Source organism: Acomys minous (assembly GCF_964271855.1).
Source record: "Acomys minous genome assembly, chromosome: 15".
NCBI lineage: Eukaryota > Metazoa > Chordata > Mammalia > Rodentia > Muridae > Acomys > Acomys minous.
The window spans coordinates 30,722,245-30,736,716 of NC_140497.1; the positions used below are offsets into that span (position 1 = coordinate 30,722,245).

Genomic DNA, 14,472 nt, shown 5'->3' on the forward strand with positions numbered 1-14,472 from the left:
TGATGACTCACAAGATCTGACATCTTCACACCGACATGCATGCAGACAAAACGCCATTGCACATAATATAAATAAGTTCTTTTTAAAAAGTCCATTCTAATACTCAGTTTGGATGGCATTTTGATATTATCTCTTTACCTAGTTAAAAATTATAAGAACACTTTTTATGTTTTCTTTTAACAATAGCCATCTTCAAGGCCTATCCTGACTTCAGTAAAATTTTATTGTTTTGAAGGGGCTGGAGAGATGGCCCAGTATTTAAACGCATAGGCTGCTCTGAGGTCCCTCGGGTGCCATTTTAAGTTGATGCAAGAATTCTGTCTTACACCTTTCAAGGCTTGAAAGGATAGTCTGTAGGGAAGTGGATGGTCAGGAAAAAAACCAACTCCTTGTCAAGGACAGTCGTTAGTCGTCACCCACAGGTCACGCAGGACACTGAGCAGGAGGGTCCCTCTGTAAGTCAGTTCCTTTCTTCTGGATCTATTTCAGCACCATGCTGCTGCTGCTCAGGCCCTGTCGGTCCAAGGGAGCTACCTCCTAAAACTGATTTTTAAACGCAGTACTATCACTTTGCCTGTAGTTAATTTAAAATCTGGGTTAGGTACTAATTTTCTTCACATAATTTTTGATTTACTAAGTATTAAGACTAAAGCACAAAATCAGTAATAATCTTAAAATTGTTTTGACTTTTGTTTAAAATGTTAATACATAATTTACAGGGTGTATAATTCACCAATGATCTTATATTTTGTAGAAATAGGATTTATTAGCATAAAATAGATTATGAATAAGGTATTCTTTTTAAAAATTTTTTATTAATTTATTCTTGTTACATCTCAATGGTTATCCGATCCCTTGTATCCTCCCATTCTTCCCTCCCTCCCATTTTCCCCTTATTCCACTCACTCCCCTATGACTGTTCCTGAGGGGGATTTCCTCCCCCTGTATATGCTCATAGGGTATCAAGAAATGATCATAATGAGTGAGTTAACCCAGAAGCAGAAAGACTCAAATGGTATATACTCACTTATATCTGCATATTAGCCCAAGGGGCATGTCCCATGAAAGCCTTCACTTACCAGGAAACTGGGACAGAGGGGAGGACATCCTATTGAGACTCTGGATGAGAGAAGCATGGGAGAATAGCAAAGTAGAAGGATCCAGAGGGTCCTAGAAACCTACAAGTAGAACATTATGAAAGGTAGATTTGGGCCCAGGGGTCCTGCTCAACTAAGGCACCAGCCAAGGACAATATAGGCGGTAAACTTTAAACCCCTACCCAGATCTAGCCAATGGTCAGAACATTCTCCACAGTTGAGTGGAGAGTGGGATATGACTTTCACATGCACTCTGGTGCCTCACATTTGACCATGTCCCCTGAGACCTGGTGGCACTCAGAGGAAGGACAGCAGGTTACCAAGAAGAGACTTGAATAAGGTATTCTTAAGTAAATATCTGAAGTATTAGAAATATTGAAGATATATAACTTAGAATTTCTATAATTTAACTAGCTAGCTTATTTCAAGAGAAAGATAGTTATTTTAGAATATGGTTAAAGGAGAGATTATTCATTACTCATATTTTTAATCAATATTTGTTTAACCCTTCTAAGAAAGTTTGACTACTTTCCTTTCCTTCCTGATTTTTTTCCACAGGGTCATATCTATTAAGAACAAAGGCTAATTTAAATATTAGCTGGAATCTTTTCTCTCTCCTTCCTTCTTCCTTCCTTTCTTTCCTCTATCTCTACTTTATTTTGTGAGCTTCTAATTTTAAAGTGTTTTCGCTTAATTTTTCCTACTGAGATCTGTTTAGAAAATTTGTGCCTATGAGTCTTTAAGCATACATGCTTGCTTTATTTGTTTGGAGATAGGATTTCTCTCTGTAGCTCTGGCTGTCCTGGAATTAGCTCTTTACACCAGGGTGACACCAAACTCAGATCTGCCTGCCTCTATTTCCTGAATACATGCTCTTCCTATTGTTATGTAGGTAGTGTTTTTGTGTTTTCTTTTTGAGGGGTAGTTAACATAATAGTTAACTTTTCTCTAAGCTGATATTTTTGCACGAAAGAAAAAGGGAAGTCCTTTATATGAACCAGCACATTTGTTTATTTGATGATGATGAATTTCAACTTGAATAAAACTAATGCTTACTTGTAAAATTATTCTGAAGAAAATTTTAAATGAGAATGTCTGGTTGGTCAATATAAAGAAAGAAACTAACAATAACTAGCACCATGAAGATGAGGAAGGCTATTTATCCTCACAGAGTATTTAGTGACTCATTACTGTAGTGCATAAATAGTTCTTACGTGTATGCAGTGGGAACTTTTGTGAGATTAGTATTCTGTTTTACTTGTTTGTGCCCAAAAATTATATTAAGAAAGTACTGTATTTATAGATGACTATATGTTGTTTGCCTCCCCAGGTGTATACTCTTAAGTGGGGCTAGCAGTATTCCTGCTTTGTAATATGAATATTTTATAGTAATACTAATCTTTCTTTATATAACTATGGCTATTATTTTCAAGTTTCCAGTGCTTAAACAATATTAGGAACAAGGACATTATGCTAGATATGCCCATGTGGATATGAGGAACCCTAGAAGGTATCATTCATGCACAAAGAGCTGACACCAAGTTGATAGTCCTGAGAACACAAATACAAGTACTGAACAGGTTCTGCTTAAGTATTTAGGATTTTATATATATATATGTATATACACACACGCACACACACACATACACACATACATATACATTTATGTATGTGTCTTATTTAGGGTTTCTGTTGCTGCACCAAAATACCATGACCCAAAAGCAAGTTGGAGAGAAAATGTTTTATTTGGTTTCCACTTCTTTTTGCTGTTCATTATTGAAGGAAGTCAGGATAGGAACTAAAGCGGGGCAGAAACCTGGAGGCAGGAGCTGACACAGAGGCCATGGAGGGGTGCTGCATACTGGCTTGCCTCACGGGGCTTGCTCAGCCTGCCTTCTTATAGACTTGAGGACCACCAGCCCAGGATGCTCTACCCACAATGGGCTGGGCCCTCCCCCATTAATCAGTAATTGAGAAAATGCCTTACAGCTGGATCTCATGCAGAAGTTCCTTCCTCTCTGATGACTTGAGCTTGTGTCAAGTTGATACACACCACCACCTAGTATAGTATGTAACAATAAATAATGAAAAAAAAAGATGAAAGAGAGCAAGGAGGAATATATGAGAGTGTTTGGATGGAGGAAAAGGAGGGGAGAAATGTAATTATATTAAAAACTTGAAAAACAAATCAATGTATCTTTAAACATACACATGTAAAATATTAGAACTGCTTTTCTCTAGGCAAATATTATATTTTAACCCTTTCAGTCACCTGTATTGTTTCACTATGATATAAAATTATTTGCTTTATTTTTAAATAGGATTCACTAGCAAACTTTGCTGGCAGAAAACTGAAAGACTGTGGAGAAGATCTTCTTGTGGAGATATCTGAAGTGTTGTTTAATGAATTGGCTTTCTTTAAGCTCATGCAAGATTTGGATAATAATAGTATAGCTGTTAAACAGAGATGCAAAAGGAAAATCGAAGCCGCTGGAGTGATACAGTCTTATGCAAAAGAGGTAACTGTCACTGTGCTTTTACAAATAATTATCATTAGTTCATAAATATAGTTCTTGATTGTTACTAGAAAATAAACTCTCCTTTGACCACAACAAGAACAGTTGTTTTTAGTAAAACCAGTTTGTCAAATTATAAATCAGTACATGGGCTACATAGTAAACTTTGGATTCTACCACACAGCCAGGATAAAAGTGAAGATAGGAATTGATGCTAACTATGGACTGTGAGGTGTAGTTCACTTTACTATTGCTTACTAAGAGCTCCAAAGAGGAGAAAACTGGGATCTGGTTCCTGGCCAGCTTTCTTACCATGACTGTTGCCAAATGCTATAGAGTTTACAAGAATATGTGTTACAGAGAAGTCACTTCTAGCCAACAGGCACATGTGTTCATTGCTTGGGGTTTTAGTTTTTTATCCCTAGTTTTCTGCCTTGTTAATTGTGTCTGAATGTCTAACTGGATCAGTTAGTTCTCCTGTAATATCAGGGTTACTAGGAGGCTTTCTCTTAGGTAGGCACCCTTTTCCTTACCCTCTGACCATGAGAAGGGAAGTAGGTTAAGGCAGAGAGAGGCAGATGGAGAGAGGGAGAGGGAGGGAGGGAGGGAGAAGAGAGAGAATGAGACAGTGTGTGTGTGTGTGTGAGGGGGGTTAATACATCTCTATATAGCTCCTGTTTTTTTTTCTTGATATAAATTCATTTTAGCCATTGCTTAGTACTTAAGGAAAATAAAGCATCAGGATACCATAGTAAGTCTTTCAGTCTGTTTTAAATATGCAGGTGCATGAGACTCTTCCCAGGGGCTGAGTTATGAGCTGACTTGAAAGATAGGAGTTCATCATGAAGAAAATTCAGTTTAGTGATTTTAAGGCAGGGTTGAGCAGTTGAACAAAGTAGGGCCATAAAGGCAAAACATTAAGTAGAATGGCAATATGAGCTGCGGATACAAGTTGGGGATAGGTTATTTGCCTGGCATACATGTAGGTCCTAAACCAAGCTATGCCAAAAAAAAAATGGTGTGGTAAGAATGTAGGAAGTGAGGTCATAGGGTTAGTAAAGACCAAGTTATGGCGTTCATAAAAACTTTTACATGGTCATTTTATTCTAAACATTATGGAAAAGTCTGAAGTAGAATAACATAATTTCATGTAAAGTTTAAAATAATGTTCTAGATAACATTAAGTGGGGACTGTAGTAGACTAGAAATAAAATCAGGGAGACCAGTATAAGATTGTTGTAATTTTCCAGGTAAGAAATTATAAGGGAACTAGAACAGTGGCTTAGAAGTTAAGAGTGCTTACTGCTCTTGTAGAAGACCTGGGTTCAGTTCCCATCATGCACATGGTTCATAGCTACCTGTAAGTCCAGTTCTAGGGGATCTTATTTTCTCTTCTGGCCTCCTCAGGCACCAGGCCTGCGTGTGGTACACATACATAAATGTAGGCAAAACTTTCATACAGTTGGCTGTGGTGGTACATGCCGTTAATCCCAGCACTTAAAGCAGGGGTAGGAGGATCTCTGCAAGTTCAAGGCCAACTTGGTCTACACAAACAAAATCTTCATATACATGAAATAAAGACTCCTAAAAGGAAGGAATTGTTAAGCTAGGCCAGGGAGATTAAACACTAAGGTTAAGCATAAGAACCCTAGAATCTGTGTAAAACAGGCATGGCTGTGCATGTCTGTAACCAATATATAAGTATCTTTATCAGTGCTTCTATTCCAGGATAAGAGGTGGAGATGGGAGAATCCGTGGAAGCTCAACAGCCAATATGTCTAGATATATAACAGCAAACAAGAAAAATTAGATAGTCTTAAGGTAGAAGACAAGGACCAATACGCGAGGTTAGCCTCTGAGCTCCACAGGCACATACATAGTACATACAGACATATTTTTTAGAAAGACAGACATTAAGAGAGGATAATGAGGGGGAATGTAATAAAGTACATCATTTATATATGTAAAACTGAGAAATAATAAATCTTTAAAGAGGAAATGATAAGCCAAAGTCTTAGATTGGTGTGCATCAAATATTTGACCACTTCCCCTTGGTGGGGAGACCTGGTGACACTCAGAGGAAGAATAAGCAGGCCACCAGGAAGAGACCTGATAGGCTGTGATCATATGGTAGGGGAGGAGGTCCTCTTTTGTCACAGACTTAGAGGAGGGGATTAGGGTGAAAGAGGGAGGGAGGGAGAAGGGAACAGGAAGATACAAGTGAGGGGATAACAATTGAGATGTAATCTGAATAAATTACTTAAAAAATTATTTTGACAGTAGAGCAGTAACTTCAGTGGTGTAGATATGGATAATGACAGGCAACAGAGGCTGATTTACTGTTATATTTACAGAGATTAGAAAAACTGCAATTACAAAAGTGTTCTTGATGAATTCTTCATTGATTTGCCCGTAGGCCAAAAGGATTCTTGAAGGAGATCATGGCTCACCTGCTGGAGAGATTGATGATGAAGACAAAGTATGTGCTAATTTGTGTCTATAAATACTGCTTTTGGAACAAAACAAAATTTTAACAGCTTTTATCTTTATTTTTTTTACATTTAAAGTATGTAGATAAAAGTTTTTTCTTCTGACAAACCACGTGTTTTCATTTTAAACAAACTAGAATGTCAAAAGTAATTACTACACAGTGACTATTACTGCTATGAAAGTGCTACCATATGTGCCTTTTTAAGTACTCTAAGGAGTCAATTATTCACATTGTTTACAGGATAAGGATGAGACTGAAACTGTTAAGCAGACTCAGACTTCAGAGGTATATGATGCTAAAGGCCCAAAAAATTTAAGATCTGATGTTTCTGATCAAGAGGAAGATGAAGAAAGTGAAAGGTGTCCAGTGTCTATCAGTAAGTGTAAAGGCTTTGAGGCATATTTATACATTTTCTATAGGTCACTTAGAATTTGTAAGGATGCAGTGAGTATTGTGTCAAATCTTGGATTTGAATCCCAATATCATTTTGACTGAATGATCTGTGTGGCCTGACTAAATTACCTTGCCATCCCACACTACAGTTTGTAGTGTGCGCTGATTTGAATTCTTCAGATACAGTGTATAAACTACCTGTGATACTCAGTGATGCAGTAGATGGTAACCATTACTAAGATTGGATGGGTAGCTGTGGTGATGCACAGCAGTAAGAGAATGAGGTAGTAGGGTAATTTAAGTCCAAGAGTTAGGATCAGCACACATTGAGGCTCTCATTTTATGCACCCCTACTCCCCCATCCTGAAGATTAATTTGTGAGTTGACTAAAATTTGTGTGTAATCAACTTAGATCTGTCTAAAGCTGAAAGTCAGCCTTTAACTAATTATGGAAGTGGAGAAGATGAGAATGAGGATGAAGAAATGGAAGACTTTGAAGAGAGTCCTGTGGATGTCCAGACTTCACTTCAGGCTAACACTGAAACTACAGAAGAAAATGAGCACGACAGTCAGGTATTATGTTACAAACCAGCCTGCCTTCCACCAGTCCTGCTTCAGCTACTGAAAATGAGGACCTTCTGAAAGCTGTCAAAGTGTAAACATTTTCCATTGTTATTTTCATAAATAAAAATTATTTATTAAAAAATTAATAATTTGGGCTGGAGAGATGCTCTTCTAAAGTTCCTGCCTGAATTCAATTCCCAGCAGCCACATGGTGACTCACAACCATCTATAATGAGATCTGGTGCTCTCTTCTGGCTAGCAAGCATAAATGCGGGCAGAACACTGTATATATAATTTGTAAATAAAATCTTTTAAAAATTTAATTATTTAGATTTGAAACATGCCAGGCATATGGCACATGTCTTTTTAATGTCAGCACTCTGGAAACAGAAGTGGGCTGTATAAGAAGGCCCTGTCTCAAAAACAAAAAATTAAAGCACTGGTTTTATTTTATGTTTAATAATCTTTAAAACATTGTATCCTTTTGTAACAACTTATAAAATTATAAGATATTTTAGATCTGAATTTTTAATTAAAGTATTATATTTTTCTCCTAGTCACAAATTAAAATAGTACATGGCAAGCATAAAATAATTTCTTTTCCTGCCTTTATTTTATCTAGCCCAAGAGGCTATACCTGAAACACTTTCTTTTGCTATTTTCTTTGATGTTTTTGAGTGACTATGTGTGTGTGTGCGCACATGCACACATGCACACACACACACATCTGGCTCTGTGTGTTCTGGTTAAATCTGCTTAATATTTAGACTTAGACAAGCTATATAAATACTTCCAGCTGATAAACCAAGTAAATATTGTTACTTGTAAGTCCTTGTATTCTTTGAACATGTACATACCCAGGTATTCTATCCTACCCTGTAGAAACTATGTACATAAGCCCTTCCATAGTATTTTGTACATGAACTAAATTATTATATTTTTCCTTCCCTTTCCCCCGTCCTCAAGTATTACCCTTTTCTGCTGCATTTGGCTGTTCTTTAGATCTGATGAATAGTTACCAACCACAGAATCCCTTTTCTCCCATTATCTTCATCAGGTCTCTGTTTATGTAATCTAGTCCTTTGTCTTTTTCATTGTGGTTTGTGGCCTCATTTCAGGGGTAATATATCTTCTAGTATCTGACAAAGAATGCATAAAAGGTTAATTTTTTTTAGACATCACATAGCAAAAATTCTTGAGTGCTGAACTTATTTTCCTTTAGGCATTGATCATACTGCTTCCTTGTCATGGTTACAACGCTGTTTCCCAAATGTCCTGTGAGCCCTTTATTCTAGCCCTTTGCGTATACCTTGTCCTGTTCCCCACACTAAAACTTTCCAACCCCCCAAATTTGGAATTTTCCAGTTTTCTTGTGATTTGTTTCTGTTGGCTGAGTATTCATTTAGTTTTTTCTATTTATATTTCTTTCTTACACTTGTTAAATTTTCCTTATTTGCCACAGTTTTTTTTCCCCGTGGTAATTATGTATTGTAAACTGTTAGCATGTGGTTGATCATCTCATTTTCCTCACTGTTCCTTTTACTTTCCCACTGCTTAACATTTTGCCTTACTTTCTGGAATACATCCCTGGCTAATGCTTGTATTAAGTTTTACTTTATTTCAACTTTTCTACCTACTGTGTCTAAATACCTTTAACATCTCTCTGATTATTACTTTTTTGTAACATCATATATTTTCTTCTGTTCCTGAAAGCTTTAGATATCTATCTGCTAAACTTTGAGTGTGTATGTATATGTAATGTATATGTATATTCTCTACATGTGATATACACATCTACCTTCTATATGTGAGATACACACATGCATGCTATTTTGAACATGTGATGTATACATCTGCCTTCTATATGTGAGATATACATACTCATACTATTTTGAAAAATGTCTGGGTTTCTTTGATGGAGCTACAGACAGTTGGAAGCTGCCATGTGTGTGTTGAGAATTGAACCCAGATACTCTGGAAGAGCAGCCAGTGCTCTTAACCACTGAGCCATCTCTCCAGCCCCTATAAGGCATTTTGAAGTTCAATTTGTTTCCTGGCAGACAGGCTCAGTTGTCAGTCTGTGTTGGTACTTTCCTTGGAGAGGTATCGTCAGAAAAGGTTCTCTATTCCTCACCCTGGGTCCGAGAAGTTTAGTTGCTGGTGCTTGTGAACCAAATTATATAGAGTTACATCAAACTCTTAGTTTCAGTATGATTTTTTTTACCATGTCATCATTAATGCATTTTAAAATTTTTACCACCTTCTACTCCCACCGTTTGTATGAGGCTAATTCAGTTCTCTAAAATGCAGTCTTCTACGTTTTGTGAGATTGAACATAAAAAACCAGGAGCTGATGCTTTCTTTTTATCTTTCTTTCTTTCTCTTTTTCTTTTTTCTTTTTTTCGAGACAGGGTTTCTTTGCAGCCTTGGCTATTCTGGACTCCCTTTGTAGACCAGGATGGCCTCGAACTCACAGAGATCCGCCTGCCTTTGCCTCCTCAGTGCTGGGATTATAGGCCTGCGCCACCACACCCAGCAAGTTGATGCTTTCTTAAAAGACTAAAACCACCACCAGCATCACTCCTTGTGATCATCAACCTCTACTCTCCCATTATAGCCCTCCCTAGCATGGATGCATCCATTGGTGGGACAAATCTCAGATTGTTTCTCCCTCTACTACAAGCACTTGATTTTGTTGATCTTTCTCTTTTTTCTCACCTCTACAAATATATGTCCTTTAATTTTGAGATAAGATCCTGAGAAGAATAGTCAAAACTTGTAGGATGTTTTATTTATTCTAGCCAGATCAATTGTCTAAGAAGGAAACCATTTTAGTTACGCATCTTTTAATTGTTAACTAAAGCTTCCTTGAAACACTCTGAGAAGATACTGTTACATTTCCTGTTTTATAGCCCTGGGGTTGGACAGAACTACACAGTATTAGTTATTTTTTCTATAGAGACCATATATTTTTAAGGTCTTGCTATTAAAATACATTTTTCTTTTAGGTTCTGCAACATGATCTTGAAAAAACACCAGAAAGCACAAATGTACCATCAGGCCAAGAACCAGCTAGTAAGAGTAAGAAGTCGAAATAACCTTAATTTATAGATTCTTTAAAATATTTGCTATGTGCTTAAAACTAAAAAAGTAGTGTTTACTTCTTACTTAATGTTAAGTGTAAAGGCACTGTGGACTTGATGTCTTTGTTCTCCTGGTAAATATTTTGTAAAAGAAAAAAAAAATGTAATAGAATGATGATTGACCGATTTGTTGTTGTTGTTGATGTTAAGTTGGTTTTGTTTTGTTTTGTTTTGATTTTGAAACGGGGCCTCATGTAGCTCAAGCTGGCCTTGAGCTCTTTGTATAGTTTGAAGATAACCTTGAACTTCGGAACCTCCTGCCTCTACTTCTCAAGTCATCAAATTGCAGGTGCATGCATCCATATTGTGCCTCCAACTAGCAATTATTTCAGTTTATTTATTTGTTTGTATTTTTATTCATTTTGAGCCAGGGTCCCAGTTTGTAGGCCTGGTTGGCCTGGAACTCCCTATATACATCAGTCAGGCCTCCAACTTGAGAGATCTGCCTGGTTCTGCTCTCTGCATTCTGGGGTTAAAAGCATGGGACCTTTGCCCAGCGCAACTACTATTATTTTTATTTTTTAAATCATAAAAACCTAAGTATATGCATGTGTACCGTGTGTATGTAATTCTCTCTGAGGCCAGAAGAGGGCATTAGATCTTCTGGAACAGACAGATGTGACTACTTAATGTGGGTGCAGGGACCTGAATTCTAGTTCCCTGTGAAAGCAGCAAGTGGTGGTTTTAACTGCTAAGCCATCTCTTCAGCAACACCTCCCATATATTTGACAAATATTTACCCACAGAGGGCTTTTTAGATACAAATGAGAGGAATGTGTTTTGTTTTAAAATAATATTCATTCTATGGCTTTAGTTTTAAAAATTCTAATTCATTACAAGTAAGTTGGCTTTCAGAAATTTAAATTAAAATGTTCCTAACTAAATCTGTTCAGTTAGCTTGGGAACCATGAGTAAGGAAAATTTGGAAAGGCATCTTTTGTGTTAGTTACATGTTGTAATTACTCATTTAGACATATATGATCCTTTGTGTTATGGAGTAAAACTGCACAGATGTTTCATTTCTCTAATGCAGATGCTTTCTTTTGATGGCAGATAATCAAGACAGCTCTCCTGTGAAACCTTGTTATCTCAATATCTTGGAGAATGAAGGACCTTTAAATAGTGGTACCCATAGGGACTCACTCACTCCTTCTGACTCATCTAAAGAGCCTGGCCCTCTGCCATTACCCTTGACTGCAAGTGAAACCCTAGTGCCTAAAGTCAAAGAAGTCAAGTCTGCTCAGGACACTCCTGAGAGCTCCTTGGCTGGCAGTCCTGATACTGAGTCTCCAGTGTTAGTGAATGACTACGTATGTAATGTTTATGTTTCCACATATTTTTGTCTTTTTGTTTCTGTATATAATTTTCAAGAGTAAAGCATATAAATCAAACTCTACTTTGTGCTTAGGTTTAGAACTTGTCAGAACATCTTTCTTATTCATACATACTTTCATAGTAACATGATGGTAAATTAAATGACCATTTCAAAATCTGAAAGTTTTGATAATTTTGGAACCATAAAATTAGTTCTGGGTGACAATGTTAATAGAGTTCTTACCTGAAGTGCTAATGATACATGGTAAATCAATTAATTATTTGCACTATCTTTTTTTTATTTCCTTAGCTACTTGGAGATGTTGAAATTCTTTGATATAGGTAAAGGTTTAAATTTTGGGTATGACTGAAAACTGATTGACAGAGTCATTATTTGCATATAGCAAATTGCATAGCAGTGTACTAGGTAATTACAGTTCTGAGAAGTATGTGGGTTTAGTTTTACTCTGAACCTTGAGTTTTTGAGGGAGTTTGGGTTGTGTATTGGTTTGTTGTTGTGCTGTTTTGGTTTTGTTTTCGAGACAGGGTTTCTCTGTGTAACCCTGGCTGTCCTGGACTCACTTTGTAGAACAGTCTGGCCTGAAGGCACAGCCGTCACCTGCCTCTGCCTCCTGAGTGCTGGGATTAAAGGCATGCACCACTACATCTGATGGGTCGTGTATTTTCAATATAAAATTTCTTAGCAAAAATGAAAAGATTTGCAGCATAGCATTTGAACCTCAGTGGGCACAGTGTATCCTTCTTCCCTTTTTGTTGTTTGGTTTCTGAGTGAGGTACGTTGATTGGGCCAGACTAGAACTGAGCAGTGGACAGATTAGCCTGGAACTTCAGGTGTTCCTCCTGCCTCTGCCACGTGAGTGCTGGGATTACAGGACTAGCCTTTGGCTCATTTTTTAAAAATTAAAATGGGTTCTTTTGTTAAAGAAGTTCTCATAGTTATGACATGTATTGGTTAGAAAAGGAACTTAGAATATTTCAAAAACATCAGTAGAAACACTCTTTTAAGCTGTTTTCTTGCTGTGTGCACTTAAGCATTCAAAGCTCTGAAAATTACTTGATTTAATCTTTAAACATTTCTGCAATATTTATTTATACTCTGTGCATATCTGAGTGTATGCATGTGTACGATGTGTGTTGAAGGGCACACAGAAGTTAGAAGAGGGCATTGGATCTTCTGGAGCTGGAATTGCAGATGACTGTGAGCCACCATATCAGTGTTGAGAAATAAATTTGGGTCCTCTAGACAAGCAGCCAATGCCTTTAACCACTGCGCCATTTCTTTAGTCCCTTTAAAAAAACTTTTTATTGTATTTAATTAACTAGTTGAAAGTGTGTGTATGTTTATGTTGTGTGTGTATGTGTGTGTATATGTCTGCATTCGTGCACCACAGCACATGTGTGAAGGTCAGAGGACGGTCTTCAGGAGTATGTTCTCTCATCCACAGTGTGGGTCTGGGGAGTTGAACTCAGGTTTAGCAGCAAGTGCCTTAACCAGCTGAGCCATCTCACCAGCCCCTATCAAATTTATGTTTTTGTTTGTTTGTCTTTGAGGGATGTGGTCTATGTATTCTAGCTAGGCTAGAGCTTACTATGTAGAGCAAACTGGCCTCAAACTCAGAGCTTTGTTTGCCTCCTGTGTGCTGGGATTAAAGTCATGTGCTGCCACACCCAACTCCATTTATTCTTAGTATCATTTGATGAGTACAAAATTACCATAGGAGATTTTCTATTGATAATACCTCAGAATTAGATTACAGGATTTTTTGAATTTGAATTTTAGGCAAATCCATGTTGAATTTGTTTTCAGAAAACAGTAAATGATCGGTGCTGTGTTCTCTGAAGATTACTGTATAAGAGAGTTTATCTAGGGGCTGGATAGATGGTTCAGCAGTTAAGAGCACTTGGCTGCTCTTCAAAGGTTCTGGGTTCAATTCCCAGCATCCACATGGCAGCCCACAACTGTCTATAACTCCAGTTCCAGGGGATCCGATATCCTCATACAGACATTCGTGCACATAAAGATTTTCTAAAAATTAAAAAAAGGAAAGCTTATAAATGTTATGTTTTGAATATAATTCTGATGCATTCTATGAACATAAACAGTAAGGGTTATTGGTGTAGGTCAGTGAAAGAGCTCTTGCCTAGCATATATAAGTCCCTGGGAACAATTGCCCAGTAAAACACACACACACACACACACACACACACACACACACACACACACAAACACAAAAAGGAGGAGGAGAAATAATTATTGGTTAGTTATTTAGATCCCAATATAATTACTATTATTTATTCATTTAGCCTTAGTAAACTGATTTTTCAATGGAGAACAGAAAGGCCCAACAGCATGCTCACAGCAATAGCAATGTACCCTATTCTATGAACTATGCATTTTTAATTAGTCATATAAATATGAATATATAATAATTTAATAATCCACTTTATTTCTTGGAAGAGGTGATTTAGATTTTGATACAGAAATAGAAGATGTGCTTTTTTTGCTTTTGTTTTCTTGTTTCATTAGGTATATCTTTTCTTACAGGAAGCAGAATCTGGTAATATAAGTCAAAAGTCTGATGAAGAAGACTTTGTGAAAGTTGAGGATTTACCACTCAAACTGACAGTCTATTCAGAGGTATCCTGCTCTCTTCAATTAAGCTTGCCTTTATAACATATTGAGATGAAAGATTATATTTTTAATTTTTATTCTAAAGGAAGAGCTGAGGAAGAAAATGGTAGAAGAAGAACAGAAAAACCACTTATCTGGTGAAATTTGTGAGATGCAGACGGAAGAATTAGCTGGAAATTCTCAGATACTGAAAGAACCTGGTAAAAGTTACCAATTTTAATTTTGTATTGAAAAGTCATGATCCTACCAGTTTAGATTGTTTCTGAAAATGTACTATTACTTCCTAGTAAAGTTTAGGCTT

General features: G+C 36.9%; 1 protein-coding gene across 4 annotated transcripts in view; it reads left to right on the forward strand.

Moving 5' to 3' along the window:
• Positions 1-14,472, forward strand: part of PCM1 (pericentriolar material 1) — a 92,853-nt gene that overhangs the window by 76,878 nt on the left and 1,503 nt on the right. For all 4 annotated transcript variants that reach the window (XM_084759332.1, XM_084759334.1, XM_084759333.1 and 1 more), the window contains 8 exons: positions 3,419-3,616; positions 6,030-6,092; positions 6,345-6,480; positions 6,910-7,070; positions 10,070-10,142; positions 11,258-11,514; positions 14,085-14,177; positions 14,257-14,371. In XM_084759332.1, coding sequence (XP_084615458.1) covers positions 3,419-3,616; positions 6,030-6,092; positions 6,345-6,480; positions 6,910-7,070; positions 10,070-10,142; positions 11,258-11,514; positions 14,085-14,177; positions 14,257-14,371 — 1,096 coding nt within the window. The remainder of the gene's footprint in view (positions 1-3,418; positions 3,617-6,029; positions 6,093-6,344; positions 6,481-6,909; positions 7,071-10,069; positions 10,143-11,257; positions 11,515-14,084; positions 14,178-14,256; positions 14,372-14,472) is intronic.